This window comes from Staurois parvus, unplaced genomic scaffold (assembly GCF_062004578.1).
Source record: "Staurois parvus isolate SC_StPar_1 unplaced genomic scaffold, SC_StPar_1.0 ptg000387l, whole genome shotgun sequence".
In the NCBI taxonomy this organism is placed as follows: Eukaryota; Metazoa; Chordata; class Amphibia; order Anura; family Ranidae; genus Staurois; species Staurois parvus.
Genome location: NW_028318183.1, coordinates 9,436,318 through 9,460,690, shown reverse-complemented (window position 1 = coordinate 9,460,690; position 24,373 = coordinate 9,436,318). Strand labels below are relative to the sequence as shown.

Genomic DNA, 24,373 nt, shown 5'->3' with positions numbered 1-24,373 from the left:
CCTGCTCTGAATACTGGGAAACCTCTGTACGCCAGTTCAGAGTTGGTCTTCATTACTGCCAAACTGGGGTGATTGTTTCCCGAGACACAATAATAACACAACAATAACACAAGAAAAATGCATGGTGCCTACATTGAAACATGGTGGTAGCAGTGTCCTTCTGTGGGGCTGCATGAGTGCTGCTGGTGTCAGGGAGCTGCATTTCATTGATGTAATCCTATATTCACAGATGTATTGCTACCATCTCTCTGTGTCCTTGGTCGTTGTGCATTTTTCCAACATGACAATGATCCAAAACACATCTAAGGCCACTGTTGCATTTCTGAAGAAGAACAGGGTAAAAGTTAATCGGTGGCCAAGTACTGTATGTCTCCTAATCTGAACCCAACTGAACACCGATGGGGAATTCTGAAGAGACAAGTTGAGCATCACTCTCCATCCAGCATCCTGGCTCTAAAAGAGGTCGTTCTCGAAGAATGGAAAAAAGGTAGATGTTGCAATGTGTCGCCAACTTGTTCATTCCATGCCTAGAAGACTTGGTGCTGTCTTACAAATCATGGAGGTCACACAAAATATTAGAAGGAGGAGTTTGTGTTGTGGGGTGTATTCATTTTTGCATTAACTAATTTGAGTAAAACTGAAGATTTTGTAATCTAAGTTATGTTATTAACCTTACTTTCATGTAATGAGCGAAAACAAATGTTCTAAAAAAGTCAGTTTTGTCAAAAGTTTGGAAATTGTTCTTGTGTTCATTGAGATATTGATTAAAATCTTACTCTTCAAAAGGGGTGTACTCATTTCTGCTGAGCACTGTATTTCAAGTGTAATATAAATGTCATATTAAATTACTTGCTAAAACCTATAGCAAAAAAGCAGTAACAACATACCATTGCATAAAATTCTACATTTTGTCGTTCCTCAAAATGACAATTTTGCTGCTTAGCTGAGACCATGATCATGGTGCAATTTATCTTTTCGTGAACAGCATATTGAAAATAGGAAGCTGCCAGATTGGTGGGAGTTGGAGGAGCCATGCTGTAGACTTCACACTGCAATTTATAAATGCTGCTCCTGCAGGTACGCTCGCCCCTTAGTTAGCAAGCTGATGAGGTGAACTCCCTGATGATGTTCATACAGCTGCTCCTGATCCCAGCTGGGGTTTGACTTTCAAAGCAAATACAAGTCTCTATGACCTTTCTCCTGGTGAGAATCAAATGCTACCAGGAACATATACCCACACTATTTATTCCACAAACATAGTTTATGAAATCACATTTCCTAGGCTGTATTACAGGTATGAAAAATGAGGCCTATTAAAATGAATGTGCAGAGCAGTCAGTTAGAGTGGTTCATAAGCAATTTTCAACAGTAAGTTAACACATTTTTTGACATTATTATGTATGAAAATATGTGTGCTAGCAAGCTAAATATCATATGAGAAATACATTTTGCATTTTGTCCAGCAGTAAAATATAGTGTTTGAGAATACTTTTTATTTCCTTTTAGTCAGCTAAATAAAAAATGAGGGACAGCTTTCCTCCTCCACTCCAATTAGAGAAGATGCTCATCTGGACTTTCTAACTGCAGCAGAACAAATGCAGAGGTATTGCTAGGCTCTCTTAGTCAAACATGCACTGCTCCCACTGAATGGTGGAAACACCCAATATAAAATATGTGTACATTAAGTACGCTTTCCCCCATATTCTCTTTTATATACCAATTTTAGAAGGTATTAAACAGGCATTCACCTCCAAAGGCTGATCGTTCAAGGCTTTTCTTGCATGGGAGACTAATCACGGAGATCAGATGAAGAGCGTCCACCAAGATGTTAACGTATCTGCGTAAGGCTGTAGGTAAAAGGATTGACTGTGGACTGAAGCATTTAATAGCATGGAGCTAGGATTTTGGGCTATTTGAATAAACCAGACAGTATTGGTCTGGCAGATAGGTCCACTAAAGTAAAAAGGTTATTTCAAGAGAGCCGTCTTGTCTACTGGGTCCTTAATCACAGGATTATCCTGCAAAAATGAATACACCCCACAACAAAAACTACATCTAGTATTGTGTATGACATCTATGATTTGTAAGGATAGCACCAAGTCTTCTAGGCATGGAATGAACAAGTTTGTAACATATTGCAACACCTATCTTTTTCATTCTTCAAGAATGACCTCTTTTAGAGCCTGGATGCTGGATGGATGTGATGCTCAACTTGTCTCTTTAAAATTCCCCCATAGGTGTTCGATTGGGTTCAGACCAGGAGACATACTTTGCCAATGAATCACTTTCACCCTGTTCTTCTTCAGAAATGCAACAGTGGCCGTAGATGTGTGTTTTGGATCATTGTCATGTTGGAAAAGTACACGACGATCAAGGACACAGAGAGATGGTAGCAATACATCTGTGAATATAGGATTACATCAATGAAATGCAGCTCCCTGACACCAGCAGCATTCATGCAGCCCCACAGAAGGACACTGCCACCACCATGTTTCAGTGTAGGCACCATGCATTTTTCTTTGTACTCCTCACCTTTGCGACGCCATACAGTTTTGAAGCCATCAGTTCCAAAATATCTATCTTGGTCTCATTACTCCACAGTACAGAGTCCTAGGAGTCTTCTTCTTATTCAGCATGGGCCCTGGCAAATTCTAGGTGGGCTTTTTGTACATGGGCTTTAGGAAAGGCTTCCTTCGTGGACGACACCCATGCATGCCATTCCTCTGCAGTGTATACCATATTGTGTCACGGGAAACAATCACCCAAGTTTGACTTTCTGCTTCTTTAACTAACTGCAGTGAACTTGCATGGCGATTTTCTTCAACCCTTCTCATCAGAAGACACTCCTGTCGAGGTGTCAACTTCCATGGACGGCTGGACGTCTCTGTGAGATGGTTGCAGTTCCATCTTTGCTACATTTTTGTATCACTTTTGCTACAGTATTCTGACTGATACGTAAAGCTTTGCTGATCTTTTGTAGCCTTCACCTCAATTGTGTAAAAAAAAATATTTTCTTCCTCAGGCCTTGTGACATTTCTCTTGCATGTCGTGCAATTGAAGACAGCATGAAATGGCAAGGGGTTTTCTTTGTTAAGTAACGCCCTTTCATAATCAACTGTCTGCTGGACACCTGTTTAATGAATAATTAGACTCACCTGTAGCTGAATTTTTGTTAATTAGGCTTTTGTTGTTTAAAATGTAGCTTTGCTCCTAAGACTTTCATTGGGATGTATTCATTTTTGCAACATGGTCTTGAATTAATTTGTTAGGAACAATACTTTTTTGTGTGTGCAAATGAACAAATCTAGTTTGCAATCAGTGGTCCATATTTGTGGTAGTTTTTTGTAGTAGAGTGTCCCCTAGAAAATGTTGATTCTGAAAGGAAAGTAAAGGTTTTCTGACAAATCTGTTGGGGTCTACTCATTTATGATGAGCACTGTATATAGTTTTTGGGTTTTTTCTTGCAGCAATATTTACCATTAAAAACGCGCATAATAAAGAAGTAAGTACAACAGCAAAGGTTTGCTACAAAAGTTTTAGTTTGCCTTGAAATAAGCTATGAACGGTGTTTAACTGCATACCAGCCTCAGCCTTTACAAGGACTGCATAAAGGACAATGTTCTTAGAATTCAGTTAACAAGTGGCAGAGATTAGCATATCAAATATACTTCACTGTGATTATCAAATTTGTATAACAAAAAGAAATGAACATCAAGACATGCACAAACTGGCTTTTGATTCAATACGCTGACTCTGAGTATCACACCATGGTTTCTGCTGGTGAGAAGCTGCGTTCCGGGTTATTTGGACAACTGTTGCATCTTGATGATCTCCATAGGCCTCTGCAACTGGGCCTTGCTGCAACATCCTGGAGGTATTTTCATTAATAACTATATACAACATACTGTATATACCCGGGCATTTGTGCACAATTACACCACGATTTTGGTCAGGCACCTTGCTGATAATACCTGTTTGAACCTTAGATGTACATGTATGCACTGCTATTAACTTTTATTGCATAAAGCTCATATTATATCCGTATTGGTGTGCATCTACATTGTATACTTATGGTTAGTTTATATGCTGGCTGCAGCAGTTCATCTGCTCCCAATTCCTTTGATTAGAATACTGGTTTATTCCCAGGAAGGGAATTCCCTCTGCTCATAGAAACCCTGTCTTGGGTGGAGGCGCTGCCAACTTTATTATCAAACCTACTCTTCCAATTATCAAAGGTTCTGGTTCTCTTATTTACCTACAGGTTTAGCACAATATCCATCTTAAAAGAGGGCAAGAATAGGATTTTTACATTCTGAGGAACACTGCTTAAAGCATACAGGGTTAATTTCAGGGTTGCTGTATGGAAGTGTTCTGAAAATCTTTGAGGGCAATAAATCTATGCTGCTGTAAGAACTAACCAAATGAACCTTGCTGCACAGATAAAGTAAGGGATTATGTGGCTAGCAACAATTCTAGAGACTAATCCTGTACAACTGATGTCAACTCTTCTATACAGGGAATTTCCGTAAACTTTAGTGATACAGTACTGGATCATTGTTATTACATGCATACAGATTATGTTTAATTTGCCCCAGAAGCCTCCGTAATGGAGTCCCTTTCCACTGCCAGGTCCCATAACAGTTGTGTGGGCCACTAAAGGCCGTTAGCTAAATCACTACTTTTGACCATGTCTGCTTAATGCTTGGCAGCTTGTTGCCTCTACCAGGGCACCTATGACAGGCTGATTTTGCAAGAGAACAGCTAGTAGAAAGTTCTCAATCCATAACAGGAATAGTCTGAACAATGGCCTTCATGGAAGGATCACCAGGTATCACCTTTAAAAAAGATGCAGATTTAAGAAAACATTGAAAGGTAGTTTTAAAATTACATTAACATGTTAAAACATATATGTGATTTTATTTATTTCATTTTGATTAATATTTTGCTAAAACTTATATTTGTTTTTTTCTACACTCTTGCACTTCCTGCAGTACACTGAGCTAAATTTTCTAAGGTCTCATTCTTATTTCAGTGTTTTAGATGCATTGCAGTGCTGCCTTGTGTTGCATGTTTTACATGGGTTGTCATTCAACTTTATATAACACCATTTATGTTGGAAACTGCAGGACTTATCTTTAATGCACTACAATCATATTGAACTTAGCATGGAAGATATGAATAGGGCCCTTAAAGCCTGTTCACACTTGTCTGTTTCCTAATGTAAAATTAATAATTTTACTGCACATAAATTCATTTCTTCCTAATCCTATTCACTACCATGTGGCTAGTTCCCATCCATATAAGCAGTGATCTAGATCTTTGTGAGGCTGAATTCACAATTCGCATTGCATGCAGTTTGTTTTCTAATACTTTTTCCTGTGTTGATGCACGATTTCAGAGCATGTCAATGTTTGTTTGGGTGTGCCTAATTGCATTTATTTTGTATGTTCCTGCAATGTGTGTTTTACTTTTACTATTTAATTCTATGGCCTCGATATACAGATTGATGTATAAATTATTGCAGGCTGCATTCAGAATAATTTGTAGGATAACTCCATGTTTATGATATGTAGCATATGTAAGTAAATAGCAGGCTTATTGAAATATATGGTTAAAGTGTATATATAGCAAGTGCTAATTTTTTTATTCAATAAAATAATAGCATGCAATGCCATGTTGCGCTTTCTAAAGCTAGCAAAATACTTTCATATATTAAAAGAGGCATGGACTCCAGAGAGAGAGATATTGTTTTGTCCATGTACAAATCATTAGTAAGACCTCATCTGAAACAGTACAGTTTTGGGCACCAATTCACAAAAAGAACATTGTGGAACTGGAGAAAGTACAGAGAAGGGCAACTAAACTGATAAGAGGCATGGAGGAGATCAGCTATGAGGAAAGATTAGAGAAACTGAATTTATTCTCTCTTTAGAAGAGAAGATTAAAGGGGGATATGATTAGAGATGAGCGAATCGAACCAGGCGAAGTGGAATTCGATTCGAATTTTAGGAAAAATTTGATTCGCGTCGAATCCGAATATTAGCCTACTTCGGGTGCGCGAATCGGATTTTTCCCGATCAGCCGGCAAAAGTGTCCCTGCAGAGAGCTCCGCTATTTCTGACAGTTCTCTGACAGTTCCTTCACATGTACAGCGGTTGAAACATTGTATCTATTTGTTTCCATTTAGGATACAGATGTTTTTATTCGGAAACAGATACAATGTTTCAACCGCTGTAAATGTGAAAGTCAGAGAACTGTCAGAAATAGAGGAACTCTGCAGATACACTTTTTGCCGGTTTGGAATTATTCTTATTTTCATCCTACTTCTTCTTCTTCTTCTTCTTCATCCTCATCCTCAGAAGAAGAAGAAGAGGATGAGGATGAAGAAGAAGAAGAAGAAGAAAAAGTAGGATGAAAATAAGAAGAATTCCAAGCCGGCAAAAAGTGTATCTGCAGAGCTCCTCTAAGTGTATCTGCAGAATAGAGGAGCTCTGCAGATACACTTTTTGCCGGCTTGGAATTCTTCTTATTTTCATCCTACTTCTTCTTCTTCTTCTTCTTCCTCTTCATCCTCATCCTCATCCTCTTCTTCTTCTGAGGAGGATGAGGATGAAGAAGAAGAAGAAGAAGTAGGATGAAAATAAGAAGAATTCCAAGCCGGCAAAAAGTGTATCTGCAGAGCTCCTCTATTCTGCAGATACACTTAGAGGAGCTCTGCAGATACACTTTTTGCCGGCTTGGAATTCTTCTTATTTTCATCCTACTTCTTCTTCTTCTTCCTCTTCATCCTCATCCTCTTCTTCTTCTTCTGAGGATGAGGATGAAGAAGAAGAAGAAGAAGAAGTAGGATGAAAATAAGAAGAATTCCAAGCCGGCAAAAAGTGTATCTGCAGAGCTCCTCTATTCTGCAGATACACTTAGAGGAGCTCTGCAGATACACTTTTTGCCGGCTTGGAATTCTTCTTATTTTCATCCTACTTCTTCTTCTTCATCCTCATCCTCATCCTCAGAAGAAGAAGAAGAGGATGAGGATGAAGAAGAAGAAGAAGTAGGATGAAAATAAGAAGAATTCCAAGCCGGCAAAAAGTGTATCTGCAGAGCTCCGCTAAGTGTATCTGCAGAGCTCCGCTATTTCTGACAGTTCTGTGACATTCCCTCCATACAGCGGTTGAAACATTGTATCTATTTGTTTCCATTTATGGAAACAAATAGATACAATGTTTCAACCGCTGTATGGAGGGAATGTCACAGAACTGTCAGAAATAGGCTATTTCTGACAGTTCTGTGACATTCCCTCCATACAGCCGTTGAAACCGCTGTATGGAGTGAATGTCACAGAACTGTCAGAAATAGGCTATTTCTGACAGTTCTGTGACATTCCCTCCATACAGCGGTTGAAACTCCTTCTTCTCAGCCTTCTCCTTCTCCTTCTTCTCATCCTTCTCCTTCTCCTTCTTCTCATCCTTCTCCATCTTCTCATCCTTCTCCTTCTTCTCATCCTTCTCCTTCTCCTTCTCCTTCTTCTCATCCTCCTCCTTCTTCTCATCCTTCTTCTCATCCTTCTCCTTCTTCTCATCCTTCTTCTCATCCTTCTCCTTCTTCTCATCCTTCTCCTTCTTCTCATCCTTCTCCTTCTTCTCATCCTTCTTCTTCTCATCCTTCTCCTTCTTCTCATCCTTCTTCTCATCCTTCTCCTTCTTCTCATCCTTCTTCTCATCCTTCTCCTTCTTCTCATCCTTCTCCTTCTTCTCATCCTTCTCCTTCTCCTTCTTCTCATCCTTCTCCTTCTTCTCATCCTTCTCCTTCTCCTTCTTCTCATCCTTCTCCTTCTCATCCTTCTCCTTCTCCTCTTCTCATCCTTCTCCTTCTTCTCATCCTTCTCCTTCTTCTCATCCTTCTCCTTCTCCATCTTCTCATCCTTCTCCTTCTTCTCATCCTTCTCCTTCTCCTTCTCCTTCTTCTCATCCTTCTCCTTCTTCTCATCCTTCTCCTTCTTCTCATCCTTCTCCTTCTCCTTCTTCTCATCCTTCTCCTTCTCCTTCTCCTTGTCCTTCCTCATCTCCAAGGGCATTTAAATTAAAGGTACAGTGTTCTGCACTAATTTAAAGGCTCTCTGAAGCCTAGAAACCCTTTTAATAAGTTAAATTCGTAGCGAATTAATTCGCATCGAATCGAATTTCTTCCTCAAATTCGGCGAATCAGCCGAATCAAATTTTTGAATAATTCGCTCATCTCTAGATATGATCAACATGTATAAATACATACATGGCTCTTATTGGGCTTGCTGTTGAGTTATTCACTTGGTGTTGAGTTATTCATTTTCAGGTCATTACAGAGGACAAGTGGGCACTCTTTACATCTGGAGGAAAAAAGATTTAACCTTCACATACAGAAAGGCTTCTTCACAGTAAGAGCTGTAAAAAGGTGGAATAGACTTTCTTAAGAACAATTTCTGGCCAGCTAGGTACATTGTTTTAAAAGAGAGCTGGATGCATTCTTAAATGCACAAATTATGTAGTAACTGGATACTGACATTTATAGTAGTAATAACACCAGGTGTAGTTGATCTAGGGAATATCTGATTGCCCCCTGGGAGATCAAGAAAGAGTTTTTTCCCCTGCTGGAACAAACTGGATCATACATGCCTTCCTCTGGATCAACCGTAGGTATAGGTTTGTCTATAAGGAGGTTTTCTATTAGTTTGTCTTTTATTGGCTAAAATGGATGGACTTGTGTCTTTTTTTAATCTGAATTGCTATGTAACACTGTGCCTATCATTATGTGCTTGTAAGGGTCTACTGTGCTCTACCATCTGTATTTGTAAATAGCTTTTTCTTATTATTTACCACATAATTAGTTGGTTACAGACAGGTACTTCATGTTCCTGCTAACTTGGCCAGAAACCCTGATTGGAGGACTGTGATGTTATAAAAAGGGGAGTTTCCAGGAAGTAGATACAGAGAACTGAGCCATGTGACTTTATACACAAAAGTGCTGCTATATTTTTACCCAGACCAGAAGCAGAGAATATTTGACAATGATTCTTATGTTCTAATAATTGAATTGCAGCTGCTCATAGCTTCTTGAGTATGTCTAAATTCTTGTGACAGACTTACCTCTGTGCTACAGGTATTATCTTCCCATACTGGTTGCTGGTGCCATATCTTCCCTAGATAAGTGATCCACTAAATCATCTACATGATGTAAAAGAAAACATGATTAATCAGACCAGGATACCTTCTTCCATTGATCTGTGGTCCAGTTCTGATGCCTGCGTGCCCATTGTAGCTGTGGACAATGGTCAGCATGGGCACCCTGACCAGTCTACGCGTACATGGCCCCACACACAGCAAAATGCAATGCCCCTTTTTTTTTTCTTTCAACACATCAACTTCAAGAACAACATGGTTATTGCTGCCTAATATATCCCACTGACTTTCAGATGCCATTGTAACAGGTTAATCAGTGTTGTTTCCATTGTTTGTCAGTGGTCATGAAGTTATGGCTGATAGGTGTATATAAAGCTTGTATCATTTTCATACTGGTGTACAACTATGTATATACCTATGGTTTATGTTATATGCCAGTTGCAGTAGTTTCTCCGCTCCCAATTACTTTGATTAGAATACTGGTTAATTTCTCAGGAAGGGAACCCCCTCTGTTCACAGAGGCCCTGTCCTGCATGGAGGCATTGCCTACTTTATTATTAAACCCACTCTTGCACTTAGTGAAGGTTCTGGCTCTCTTATTTACCTACAGGTTTAGGGCACTATCGGATTTGTAGAGGGTCATTTTTCATGACCATCTAAAAAGAGGGCTACATACTCTTAGCATTGTCACTCCTGCAAACTATCAGTGGTATTTTTCTTATACAGTTACATCACTGCTTTACAGAGGCCTAGCCCCTCTCCCTGTTCCTGAGTGACAACAGTCCATTAGCAGGACCTGTGTCACCAGAGGGCTCATTTGTGCAGAGTATTCTGGCACATATTGCTTTGATGTACACAGTGGGACTCAATAAAACACACTCTTCTCTCACTATTAACGACCTACTGAAGAACTTGATTGACAGCACCTTCCATCTGTGTGGTTGTTTTTCCAAAATAAGCATGAGCCATTGGAAATGTAGTTCTATCGCCTCTGTCAGGTCACAAGGATTAATTGTGTACCTGTATCTGGAGCACAGAGGCACATGAACATTAGTTTCAGCACCTAAGTAAGTTTTCATTGAATATAACGTCATATTTATAAAAGGATTTTTTTGTAAAAAATACAAGTGATCACCTAAGTAAGTTTTCATTGAATATAACGTCATATTTATAAAAAGATTTTTTTGTAAAAAATACAAGTGATCCAATTATTGGGGAAATGGACTGCAAACTTAGTTCAGAGTTGTTTGGCATGTAAATCTTTAACATATCTACACAAAAAAAAAATATTTCTTTAGTGTTTTCCCTCACTTTTGCATAATAAATGCCCACCAGAAATTGGAAAAACGTGAAAATCCAATGACCCCCAAAAATAATCTCTGGCAATTAAAGTCAATGAGTGTGGGACTCAAAAACATTCTTACATGATCACATTCATTAATTATAACATTATACTTTGTAATATGACTACAGGGCATTAATTTACTGAAACTGGAGAGTGCAAAATCTGGTGCAGCTCTGAGTAGAAACCTATCAGCTTCCAGGTTTTGTCAAATTTTACTTGAACTAGCTGTTAGAAGCTTATTGGTTACCATGCACTGCTGTGCCAGATTTTTCACTTGCCAATTTTAGTAAATCAACCCCTAGATGTTAGAAAATACAAAATGATCAGCCTTCCATTAAGGAGTAAGTCAGGACGTACGGGGATGGAACTGGCGGGAAATGTGAAAGTTTTAAAAGTGACATTCACTAAATTCACTAAAATCACATAAAAAATATTACTGTATCAAACCATTTCATATACATTTTGTCCCTAGTGCTTTGTCCTGTGCCCTGCCTGCATTTTCACTGTTCTTTCTGCCTTGCAACTGAGAAAAGTCCATGGTGTCAAAAAAACGTCCCTTTTAGGTCAAAATCGGTTTTAGACCAGCTAGAGAACAGCGATAGTAAATCAGAACTACTTGCAGAATTGAGTGATAATGATTTGTGGGGAAATTCGTCATCAGACACTGAAAACGATTTTTGCGACTTTGCTCAGTGATGTGCGAACTTGGTGCTCTATTTCAAATTTCAGTGTTTTTGGTTTGATTATATTATTGAATTAAATTTATTATTATTATATTATTTCTTATAATTTATTTATTAAATTATAATTTATGATTTCGTGTTTCAAATTTTACCATACCCGGAATGTTTACTAGACTCTTGTTCGGACAGATTTCAGTGAGTTATTCCTAAAAATTACAGGCCTACAATAAAAAATTTACATATTTCCAGGCAAAAAAATGTACCTCTTTGAGCACAGAAATATGGACATAATCAGACCGCTAGGGAGGTTAAGGTATTGTATATGAATGAGAACACAAACATATAGTGGGATTTGTAGAAATTTGACTTCAAAAGTGGAAATATGTGCAGAAATTAAAAATAGAAGCTAGCCTTTCACATAAATTAAACATAAAATTAAACGTTTTCATGTGATATCATATATCGTAACATAGTGCACACAATATAATCAATCAAAAGTATTCAAATACAGTATAAAGTCCAACACGATAAATACTAAAGTCCCCAATCACCGTGATCTTGTATAGCAAAAGATGAAGTGACAGAAATCTTCCTTAAAAACAAGTGCTCAGTTGAATTTCTCACTCACCAGATATTAACGGCTTTCAAAGTAGCCAACAAGCATTAGTCGTCAATTCCTGTATATAGGATATCAGCTCCTCTGCATGGAAGCCCTGAAGCCAGCTAGCTCATGGATGTCACTGTCTTGTGTTCTCAATCAACCAAAATGGGTTAACAAGAAAGCCCAGAGAGTATCCATAGTGTAGTAAATTATACTGAAAGGAATAATTAAAAACAAGATCTATATGCACTCACATGAAGCAGGTGCCTATGGGGGCACCAACACAAAAAACTCACTAGGGAATCCTCTCCCTCACACTACCACTCATAACCACGGAGCCGGTGTACGTTCCAAGAGACTGGATGTGACGCCGGAGAAGGACCGGAAGTAATGTCAGCGGTTCAGCCTCAATGAACTTTGCGTGCAGCGCATTCTCATGATTCTGATCTACATGGTTATCATATGCTGAGGATGAGCAATGGATTTACATGTTGCAGTGAAGCCGGTTGAATAACTAAGCCATGAATAAATGGTATGATACTGTTCCCACATTAGTGGTAGTCCGTGGAAATGCTGTTAAATCCCCTTAAAGCCCCAATCTTACATTAATGGTCAGTGGCAGTTTAAAGCACCCTCCACTGGTCCTCAGTGGAAATGTTAAATAACCATTTTCCTCATGCACTGGTGGTGTCAGAAAATGGAAATGTTGGAATCTTCAGTCACAGGGTTTACAATAATTACAGAGACATACAATGTTTCAAGGAGCCTGCTGAACATCCAGATCATAAGAGCATAGTAGGCTCTTCTAGCAGCTCATAAAATGAAAACCACATCAAGAAAAAGAATTGGTGATGCTTTGAAACATACAGGGAAAGGTCACTTGAGGGACTAGACTCTAGGGAAGGCTTCCTTATCATGTCTATAGAGTAGGGAGGGAATGCTTAATCCCATTTCTGCTGGAGGGATTCATGCGTGCTAAAAACATAATAATACATAGTCTGATTGGCTGGAGGTAATTTTGCATGTGTTACTAGAACTATCAACACTAAAAAAATATGTCTAAGGGAAGAAAGTATAGGAAACCTGAGGTAGTACAGACAAATCACAAAGAGCTTTATTTTTAGTATTCCATCTACTTCCTCTGATGTGCCAAACCTTTAGGCAGTCCCACAAATGTGAACTATAGTCCAAGAGGGAGAAAGATAAACGTTTATTCGTACTACTGACAAAGCTTTTCTAGATATTTGACAATCTTATTAATTACCACTGAGTGTTTAATCTCCAAATAAGCAATCAGTTTCTCTGTTTGATCTTTTTATGCCCTGTATTTCATTTTCCAAGTAAAAAAAAAACAAAAAAACTTCCTTAAAGAATAGACTTCACTTACTGTATATACAGGTTTATATAAAAGGAATGTGTAACGATACACATAACAGGAATTTCTGACTTAACTGTAAAATCCTTTTCTTGGTGTACATTACAAAACACAGGATCTTAGCGTTAGACCATGGGTTATGCTGCTATCTCAAGGTGATTGGATGCTGACAACTGAAGCTGTGAGGGCAACTCTAGCATAACACTTCCCACTTCCAGCAAGACTCAGTTTAATGAATCATAAGGAACAAAGGAGAGAAACTTGTGTCCTCTAATGTACCCTAAGAAAAGGATTTTAAACGTAAGTTAAAAATTCGTATTTTCTTAATAATAGATTGCCAGACACAGGATCTTAGCTATGCAAATTAACGGTGGACAACACAGAATAGTGATGCAAACAGGTATAGCACTTTCCCCCAAAAGAGTCAATGTTTGGGGCCCTTGGTTCCAGATGTTAACAACCTTCCTGACAATGCCACAGCTTCTGACACACCAAGGTCAGGAAGAAATATTTATTGTAACAATACACAGTAATGCAACAAAGAATGAAAAATACAACACTACAATATATAGGTGCAAGAGTTGCAAAATAAATATGTACATATTAGTAAGAAACAGGAGAACCAGTGAAGGATCTCTATTTCCTATACTCGGGAAGGTCCTGTCCTGTCTAAGGGGTGATATTAGGAAAATGGTCCAACCGTCTTTAGCAAACCCTCCCCTACTGTTCAGTATGTTGGTGCTCAAATCTGGCATTGAAGCGCTCATTAAGTCCCTCTGAACTCAGGTATAGGTGGCTTCATGGTGTCCTGAGAGGGCAATACTGTTCTTTCAATAGGTTAAAGCAAGTTTGGCCAAGTGACATGGACCCCGAAGCAACCACAAGCCTATATACTAATGGGATGTCAAAAGACACTCCCACCCACTCTCAGCTGACCAAAAAAAAAAAAAAGTGACATGGACCCCGAAACAACATCAGGGTCACAAGTTCAAGGGTGAGTGCATTTTCTTTTTATTAATTTATTTATCCACTAATCTATTCATTTGCAATACGTTTTTATTAATAATTATCTACTATATACTATGCATCAATTTATGTACTCTTTTATTTATTCATTTATTAATAATTTTTTTATTTATTGATTATTGATTATTTATCACCTATCCTAATACACCTTATATTTATTACATATTAACTAATGTGCTCTGCATATAGCACACCGATTGATATTGTTGTTTCGGGGTCCATGTCACTTTTTTTTTTTTTTTGTTGGTCAGCTGAGAGTGGGTGGGAGTGTCTTTTGACATCCCATTAGTATATAGGCTTGTGGCCAGCAGACACATATCTAGCTCTGAGGAAGGGGGTTCAGCCCCCGAAACGCGTCAGCTTATCCGCATCATTAGACACAGTTGTATTGTGACTGTCTTTGTGGATCACCCATACTGCCTATAATCACGTTGGTTTGTGAGTATACATCCTTTTTTATTTAATAAATTACGTGGTATACCACGGTAATGCACGATGAGAGTGCGCCCTTGTTTATTTTCATTTACAAGTTTGGCCAGTTGTCTCTCATTGACTCCTAGGGTGACAAATTGTCCCCTCCCTATGTCCATCTGGGGCTCAGTGGTGTCCGCTGCAGTGATGTCCTTTCCACAATCAAGCGGCAACACCTGACTCAACAGCGGCATTAGCACAGACCAGGAGACGTCTGCTATTCAGCCACTCAATGTACCTGGCACTGCAGCAAACTGACCTGACAGTAGCATGGTACACTCTGTGTATGTTCCACCAAGTCCTCTTTATGACTGCCCAAGCCCAGGAGTCCTCTTCCTCATGTGCAGAACTTTGATAATGATGGGACAGGTAGTTTCAAAGCTAATCTGTCAGCACAGGCTCAGCCTCTGGGGAATACATCCCCCACAGGTCGCAACTCCTCCCAGCAGGTTTGTCCGCTCCAGTGTACACACCACTCAATTTCTGCTGGGTTCCTTCCTTCTCCTGGGTGGAGTGTGGGTCTTCCTTGGGCTATATACACTGTCCTACAGCAAGCAGTCTTTGTTCCCTCTCTCCTTCTCTCACACAGCCGCTCTTGCTTCCTGACAGTTCAAGAGGAGGAGAAGAAATGCAGGGGTGACAGCAGCAATAGTATCCCTATCCATACTGCTAAATGGAGCAGTGCTGCAAACTGGGCAGAAGCAGACCTGGGGCTGCACAGGCACATAGAATAAAACAGGCAAACAGAGGGCTCGTAACTCAGACTGAACATCCACCTGGTGAAATGTGTGAACAGAAGATCTGGTAGCAGCCTTACAAATCTGGAAAAGAGATGTCTGATGCTGAACAGTCTATGAAGCACTGAAAGGTCTGTTAGAGTGTGCCGTAACAGAAAAAGGAAGAACCTTATCATTCAGAATGTGGATTAAAATTAAGACTTGTCTGATTCCCTAGAGGGCCCCTTTCGAATGACAAAAAAAAGAATACAATTGTCTAAAAAAGGCCATAGCTGAGGTAGACTTGCACAACATGGACTACATGCAGAGAATGAAGAGAAATCTCTGCGGAATGTTTCAGAGAAGGACATAAGGAGGGTAGCACAGAGTCCTGGTTAGAATGGAAAGAAAAAACAAACGTGGGAAGAAAGGAGACCACAAGACAACTTTATCACTGTTAGACACTAGAAAGTGTTACTTGTAGGATAAGCCTGCTAAATCTGAGACATGTCTTGCAGAGGTTACAGCAACAAGGAAGACAACCTTGTAAGTAAGGGAAGACAGGGGAATATTCTTTTTATGCTCGAAAGGCAGTTTCTGAAGAATCAACAAAACTAATGATTCCCATGGAATCACCTTAGGATACTAGCAAAAAACTAAAAAGTCACAGAGTGAGTGGGGTTATAGAGAAACACTCCTGGGGGTGTTCCTCAGAAGCTTTGACAGTGTCCAATCACCTGAAGGTACCAGCCTATAACCCAGGGTCTCTGAATACGTAGCCTGTGCCCTGTATTGTACGATTAAGATACTGTACTATTTTTTTATTCCAGGTGTAGCACTGATTTGCTATGCATATACTGTATAAAAAGTTACAATACCCAGTGACTTACTGTTAGGTGCTCTGCTCTGATCACTTTGGATGCTCTCGCTGGATTGATTGCTGGAAAGTGATGACACACTAGAGCTCCGTACAAATCCAAAGGCTGCGAGTTTAGCTGCCGGAAGTCTGGAGTAGCCAGGAGGACGGAGGGCAGTCTGGCAAGGCTTTGGGAGATTTGACTTTGCTCCATTCAGAATAGGGCCTTTTTTAATATCCTCTGTGAAAAATAAAAAGTAAACCATAAGTAAAAAGGTTATTACTACAGCAAATCTGAAATACAGATATAAAACAAATCAAACATTGTTGTTCCTTACAGCAAGGACATACATTTAAGAATACTTTGAACAGTTATATAGGCACACAGGCAATTTTTTGCTACATTGATCTTCACCTATGATCAAATGCTGTTGATTTTTTTAGATCCAATTGAAAAGGACTACTATCTCATGTGGTGTTAGTAGTCCTCCTAAGTTCAACTCTGAACTACTGAACACCTACTCACATGTTATGGTGATAAAGAGGGGAAAATGTTCTGTCATCTTAATACTTCCTGTCCTAAGGAGAAAATGCTGCCCCCTCATAGATACAAGACAGTGGGGTAGATTTACTAAAACCAGTGCACTTAGAACCTGGTACAGATGTGCATGGTAGCCAATCAGCTTCTAACTTCAGCTTATTCAATTAAGCTTTGGCAAAACACCTGGAAGCTGCTTGGTTTCTATGCAGAGTTGCACCAGATTTTGCACTCTCCTGTCTTAGTAAATAACACCCATTGTTTGAGCTTTACCCTAGGATAAAAAGTGTGTTACTGGCAGTGAAAATAATGGAAAAAGGGGATAATAATAAGGAAAAAAATAGGCAAAAATAAGGGAAAAATAACGAATACTGGTAAACTGCAATTAATTCAAATTTTGAGTTTGAGCTTAGATATACTTTATTTGTTTTTTTATTTAATCTGATGCTTACATAGCAGAGTAGCTGAAGCTCAAATTATACTTGCAGCTGGTCTGAGTGACACACTATCCCCCTCGCCCACCCCCTGTGCCTTGGGATCATATAGAGATTCAGTTAGAGATATCTGCAAAACCAGCATTATAGGTGCACCATAGTTACACAGGTTTTATACATTTCTAAGGTAAAAAAAGACATATGTCTATCCAGTTCAACCTGTGTTTGTGATTTTTATTCTCTAACAATTCCCATAGCCCTGTATATTCTGCTTCTTGGTGAAGATATCTAAATGGCTTTTGAAATTGTTGACACTCTCAGCTAGTACCACTTCCTGGGGGAGAGACATCTACATGTTTACTGCTCTAACAGTAAACAGACCTTTCTGTAATCTAAGATTTCTGAAACCTCTTTTGTTCCAACTCCAAATTGTGGCTGCGTGTCCTCTTCAGAGACCTCACAGTGAACAGTTTAACACAGTTACTGGAGTCACCTTTGGCATATTCGTACAATGTTATCATATGTCCTCTTAAGTTCTCCTTTTACAGGTTGGATAACAGTGATCTATGAAATTGATCCTCCTACGTGCCCTTCACTGAACTCCTTCCAATTCAATGTCTTTCATGAGGTTTGGTGATCAAAACTGAACTTGTGGGCAGGTGTGGTCTGCTTTCTCCACTGTAGGTGGCGCTTGACCAGTGCGGTACCGCAGCCAGAGAGGAAGTCAGGAGAAACCTGGTTTCTTTATGGTTTCCTGGTCCCCTGAGGTAGTTTTCCGGATTGCTATGCTGTATTCAGGTGACCCCAGGCAGCCTTCTTGGGTCAGCAGAGTCTTTTCAGGTCCCTTCCCCCAGGTTTTGATGTGCATTTTGAGAAGTGGATAGGAGAGGGAAAGAGCACGCGTCTGTCAGGGAAAGTTACTGCAGCAGAGAGAGGTTCCTGATGAGGAGGAACAGGCTTGGATCATGCCATCCTACTTTGGAAGCCTCCCAATTGGAACCATACCAGCCTGACCACATTCCGCCTTGTAGACAGATGCTGTTGCTGCATCTGAATCTGCTTTGTTCTCAAGTCCCTCAGGACTGTGAGTGTTTCCCTGGCATGGCACTCTCCCGTTGGGCTGTCTTTTGTGTTCAGCCTTACCTTTAATACAAGTTCTTGTTCCTGCAACTGGACTGTGATTACTCCACACCTACCCACAAACTGCATATTCAAGATGAGGCCTTTACAAACCATATCACAAGTGTTTTGCAAAAGGGAAGAATTTTTTACTTATCTCTTGAATATATGCCCTTTTTATTGCATGAGAGTATTTTGCTAGCTTTGTTAGCTGTGGCTTGGCATCACATGTATTTGCTAAGTCTATTATCTTCATGCACCCTTAGATCATTTTCCATCACTGATTCTCCCAAGGTAATCTCTCCTAATGTGTATTTTCCCTTTGTATTTTTGACCTAAGTGCATAACCTTACATTTTTCAAAACTGAACCTCATCTGCCATGTAGCTGCTCAATCCCAACCCCGTATTTTATCAAAGTCTTCTTGTAATGATTAGTATAATGGTTACACTTTAAAAGAAACCTTTCAGTCACATTAACGATTATGCACTGTTGTAAAGGATAGTAAAACACATTACTGTAATTCACAGTTACATGTGCATTGAGTAGCCACAAATGTGAATACTCTTTGCATTTTGGTGCACTGAGTTGGAGAATGTGTTGCAGGTGCATTTTCCTGGGTTTGGCAGTATGGACATAAAATTCAAGGGCTTGCTTAGGGCAATGGGCCTCTGTTAAAGCGGTACTAAACCCATCAAATTAAAAGCCAAAACTGAGAAATGCACTGAAAACCACAGAAGTGTGAACCTAGGCTCAAAGAAGAGAGGATTAGCAAGTGCAATTATACAGACAATCAATAAGACAATAGCATTACTCTGAGAGATATAGTTAAACATCTGCAGTATTCTGACTAACAGTAATTAACAGAACTGAACTGCATTACCTGCCAGTGAATGATGAAAAAAAAAAACATTGGCCAACACAGTTGGGGCCCACAACAGTTCCCAGCAGACAACACAATAACTTGTGCAATGCTAGTCTCTTACTGGACCCAGAGCATCCTCTTCTTGGTCTCTGGACACATGCTCTGACTCAGTTCAAGTCCTAAAACAGGGATAGAAGAGACTGTGATGTCACACCTGGCGCTGTGATAGCTGTGTCCTTAGGACACAAATGCAAAATTTCAGTGGCCTCCAGCTGTAAAACCATTCCAGTTCAAGGGGTTATCTCATTGTTTCCCATCTAGTGCACCTGTTGTTAATTTAATAAACACCAAAGCAGCTGAAACTGATTAACAACCCCCACTGCTACTTAACTGACCAGATCAATATCCCAGGAGTTTAATTGACCTGATGCTTTATTCTGATTAAAACGTGTTCCTTTAATTTTGTGATCAGTGTGTGTGTGTGTGTGTGTGTGTGTGTGTGTGTGTGTATGTATATATATATATATATATATTTTGTCACCACTATATAAATACCTGTTATATATATAACAGGTATTTATATAGTGCTGACAATTAGAACCATCCTTCTTTTCTGACCAGACTACCCCCCTCTGGACTACACAATTAGTTGCAAAGGAGCCGAGCTTCAGCCACAATGCTGGCCAAAAAGAGTGCTTGTTTCCCCTGCACCCTGGATACTGTAATCCATTTGATGGGTCCAGTGGGCAGGCTTCAACTTTTGACAGGATCTTTCTCCCTCTCCTCTCTCCCATCATGGCCACTCCATCCCATCAACCCAAGGGAGGAGGGAGCAGCAGCAGCAGTGTGGATGGCTGTCAGTAGCTTTTGGCCATGCAGTTACAGCACAGTAGAGCCACGACCAGGGTTACATTTAAATGTTGACATGGGATGAGGAGCAAGGGCAAAACAGACCAATAGTAGTGTGGAAAACAGATAAAAATGAATCATGAAAGTGTAAGCAAGTCAACTTGTTTCCATAAAAACATTTTATCAACCTTGGCACTTTATTAAGACCTGGTTCAAATATTCTGGTCCAAAACCGTTGAACCTTTGAGCAATTCCACCAGATATGGAACATAGAGCCTTCTTGCCCACATCCCCTAAAGCATAACGGTGAGGCACGGGGGCGGACTGACCATTTGGAAACTCGGGCACTGACCGAGTGGCCTGGGTCAGTAGGGGGCCCCATGAGATGCCCCTGGTACCTTTATCATATGATTTTTTGAGTTTGGGCAAGGACACAGGGGCCCCATGGTCCCCTATTGCTCGGGGGCTCCATGAGTTGTCAGTCCGCCCCTGGTGAGGCATCAGGACAGATCTTGGCTAACTATGCTGGAACGAGATAACATTGGGATAACACTTTATAGTTTGCCTTCACCAGGGAAGTGTTGATAATCCCCCTGTACACCATAGTAGACCACTAAGACCAGACATCCTCCTCTATGGGTTCCCCTAAATCCAATCCCCAAGCCACTTGGTAAGAGAGTTTTGAGGCCCTGATCTGCAAATAGGGAGTATAAATCCAAGATACTGACGTGCATGCCTGGGTTGCACAGGCATCTATTCTCATATAGGGTTCTGGTAGCAATGTCCCAATGGGCTGGACCTATAGTGTGCAAAAAATCAGTAATCTGGCAAAGCGGAAATATCTGAAGTAGGCATTAATAATGTCTCCCGGAAGTAAGAGGATGGCTTGATTTCCTTGTGGTCTATAAAATGAGCAATCGTATAAAGACCCTTATTAACCCACCGTGCAAAATTTTGGAGGTGTAGTCCAGGGAGAAAGGGGGGTTCCCAAAAAGGGGGGCTACTGGAGTATGTGGAGAGTTCAAGGGGTATATCTTGCAGACTGTGTCCCAAAGGCCCAGGGAGTGAGAGAGGGAAGGATTAAGAATTGCCTTGCGTTCCCTAGGAGATAAGCATAGAAGGAGGTCCATAGGAAGTGGAGAGCTGGCTTGCGCTTCCATCCTAACACAATCAGGATTCTAAGTATCAGAAAAGATTTGGTAAAGTTGAACCAACTGGGCTGCCCTATAATAACGGAGAAAATGAGGGACTTCCAAACCTCCCTCCATTTAAATACATACAATGTAGAGCAAGCTATCCTACAACCTCCAGAGCTCCAAATAAATTTAACATTGAGAGATTGAAGTTTCCTCATATATGCCAGTGGAACTGGGATAGGTAAAGATCGGAAAAAGTAGAAGATTTTGGGGAGAGTTGTCATTTTTACCACTGCTATTCTGCCCATCCGGGAGAAACAGGACATTCTATTACTATTACAAAACCATATAATAACCTCTTAGGTATGTCTCTCTCATCTTGCATACGATGGATAATTGATTATACAACTCTTTCCCAGACATTTTTCCAAATGCGTTGTCTGACCGTTCCAGGCTTTCACGGAAATGTATTTTATTGCTTTTTCTCTCTCTCCATCTTTTTCTCTAGTACTTGCCTGACTCAGACTGCCATGTATCCTTCTCTGTACACTTTCTCTTACAATTGTTTTGTCACTGTGAACTGTTCCGCCATGCTTTCAAGTCAACTACGCAACTGCTTCTCTCTATCACTCTTGCTCTGAACCAATGTAGTCTGACCTCTCTCAGTGTGACCTTGTCAGGCAGCTTTTTATTTAATTTAGTTCTGTGCAATGCAGCCTTACTGCGGCAGAGCTCCACACTTAACCACTTCCAGTAACAAGCTGGTCTAGGTGTGCATGCCTTTTGTAAGGCACACATTACTAGCCCTTAAAGTGAATTTGTGTTTTGCATGCATAAGAAATCAACAGATTCATTTTAATGCAGACCTGCGCAGATGCATACATTTGCCTTCCTTTCCCTCCCTCGCTGCTCTGTACAGCTGCTGGGAATAATGGCTATATGGATGTTAAACTGAGCATATGACACAAAAAGATATAAATGTGGGTTTTTTTCAATATCAAAATGATCAATAGACCCAGACATATTAGTAGTGGGAGCTATTGACACTTTTCCAGTAAAAGGTAAACTTGGCACTCAAGACTTACCACGACTTCTATGGCCTGTAAGGAGGCTTGGGAGGTGGGAAGGAATGGGACAACCCTGCAGCTGCAGGAACATTTGAGATTCACATTACATTTACATGCATGCATATATAGAGCTATTTAATTTTTTTTTCTGGGAGATGTGCTTTAACAAATCTTCAGTATATTTATTTAGTACTAGAACCTAAATTTGACTTGATATCAGCCTCTTGAGGAAGTAGTAGCACTAGAAATCAATGATGCTTTGCTACATGCACTTTTGTTGACAAGGAACATGCTCACAGGGGGACAGAGCACAGTGAAATAGGGTGAATAACGCATTAGTCCATTGTCCATCACAGACTAAGAGCAGGAGAATGGCCAGCTGTGTTACATATTTGCTGTATAGAACTGTCAGGTCACTAGAATGGCTGCATTCTTTGGCAGACCTGTGTAAATCTCAGGACTGAATGGACAGAGACATAAATTCTTTAGCAGGTAACACATGCCCATACATGAAATTCAACTGTATATGTACTGTAGCTGTTTGCACGGAGTCCAGATTTAAACATATATAATAATATTAGTTAAGTGGCATCTATTTTGTAAATAATGTATTTAGGGAGGTTAAGTGTTAAGGTTAATGCTAGCGCCAGTGTCCCAGGTACCTAGGCTGCTGCTGCCTAGGTGTTTCTCTGCTGTCTGTGGATTCACACACATTGTGTATAAAGTGTGTGAGTGTGTATGTGTATACAGTGTACATGTAGGTATATACAGTGTGCACATATTGGTGGTACTGTTGTCAGTTAATACACCTGACTACTGCATTATGCACATTATATACATCTGACATCTGCACGATATACATTACATATACCCGATCTCTATGCTATGTACAGTACATACACCTTACCCCTGAAATCTATAGTTTACATACACCTGACCCCTAAGCTATGTACGTTGCCTACACTTGACCCCATACATAACACTTCATACATAACATACTACTGACCTCATCACTCTGTACCAAACACACTCATTACACATGTACTTTAAATAATGACCCCATCACCGTGTACACTACATACACATTTATGTGGTATACAGCTGACCCCTGTACTATGTACATTACATACACCTGGCTCATGCACTATGTACGTTGCATACACCTGACCCTTGCATGCTGTGCATTGCCTACGCCTGACCTCTGCACCATACTGTATACATTACATAAACATGATCCCTGCACCATGTACATACCATATGAAATAAGAATGTTACATATTCCAGACCCCTGCACTCTGTACATTACATACTTCTGACCTCTTCACTATGTACATTACATACACCTGAACTCTAAAGTATTACATACTGTAGGTACATACGTAGTTGGGGAGGTTGAATAAAGACAAAAGTCCAGTTTAACCTGAATGTGTGTATGCCACCTGTGTGTGTGTGTGTGTGTGTATATATATATATATATATATATATATATATATATATATACTGTATATACATATGTGATTTTGCATTACCGCGTAGAGGGCGCGCGTGCCCTACCCGCGCCCCCAATTGCTGCCGCGGGTGTCAATCACCGGTTCCCGGCCGGTGATTACCTGCCGGCGCCCGGTGATTGCTGAGGATCACTGACGGGAAGGAGGGCTGCTTTGTTCACCAACAGCTCTCCTCCCTGTCAGCTTCGGCACACTGCTATGGATGGCTGAGCAGAGCCACCCTTATCAGTGTGCTTTACAGTGAAGCACACACCCCCTGCCCCCTGGTAAAACACTCCCAGCACACAGTTAACCCTTTGATCGCCCCTCATGTTAACCCCTTCCAGCCCAGTGCCATTAGTACAGTGTCAGTGCTTTTTTTTTAGCACTGATCACTGTATTGGTGTCCCCAGTGTCAGAATGTCTGCCGCAGTCCTGCTATAATTCGCTGAACATCACCATTATTAGTAAAAAGCAAAAAAAAATTCAAGTATCTATACCGCCATTCATAAATGCTATAACGTTCACGTAAACCAATTCATTTACACGTATTGAGATTTTTTTTTAGCAAAGACATGTCGCAGAACACATTTTGGCCAAATTTATGCCAAAATTTTTTTAATTTTTTCTACTGGACATATTGAACAGCTTCTGCAC

General features: G+C 40.1%; 1 protein-coding gene across 1 annotated transcript in view; it reads right to left on the bottom strand.

Moving 5' to 3' along the window:
• MTUS2 (microtubule associated scaffold protein 2) overlaps positions 1-24,373 on the bottom strand; it is a 783,807-nt gene that overhangs the window by 358,726 nt on the left and 400,708 nt on the right. Inside the window, exon 6 of the mRNA XM_089685846.1 lies at positions 16,257-16,463. Within this exon, the coding sequence (XP_089541972.1) occupies positions 16,257-16,463 (207 nt within the window). The remainder of the gene's footprint in view (positions 1-16,256; positions 16,464-24,373) is intronic.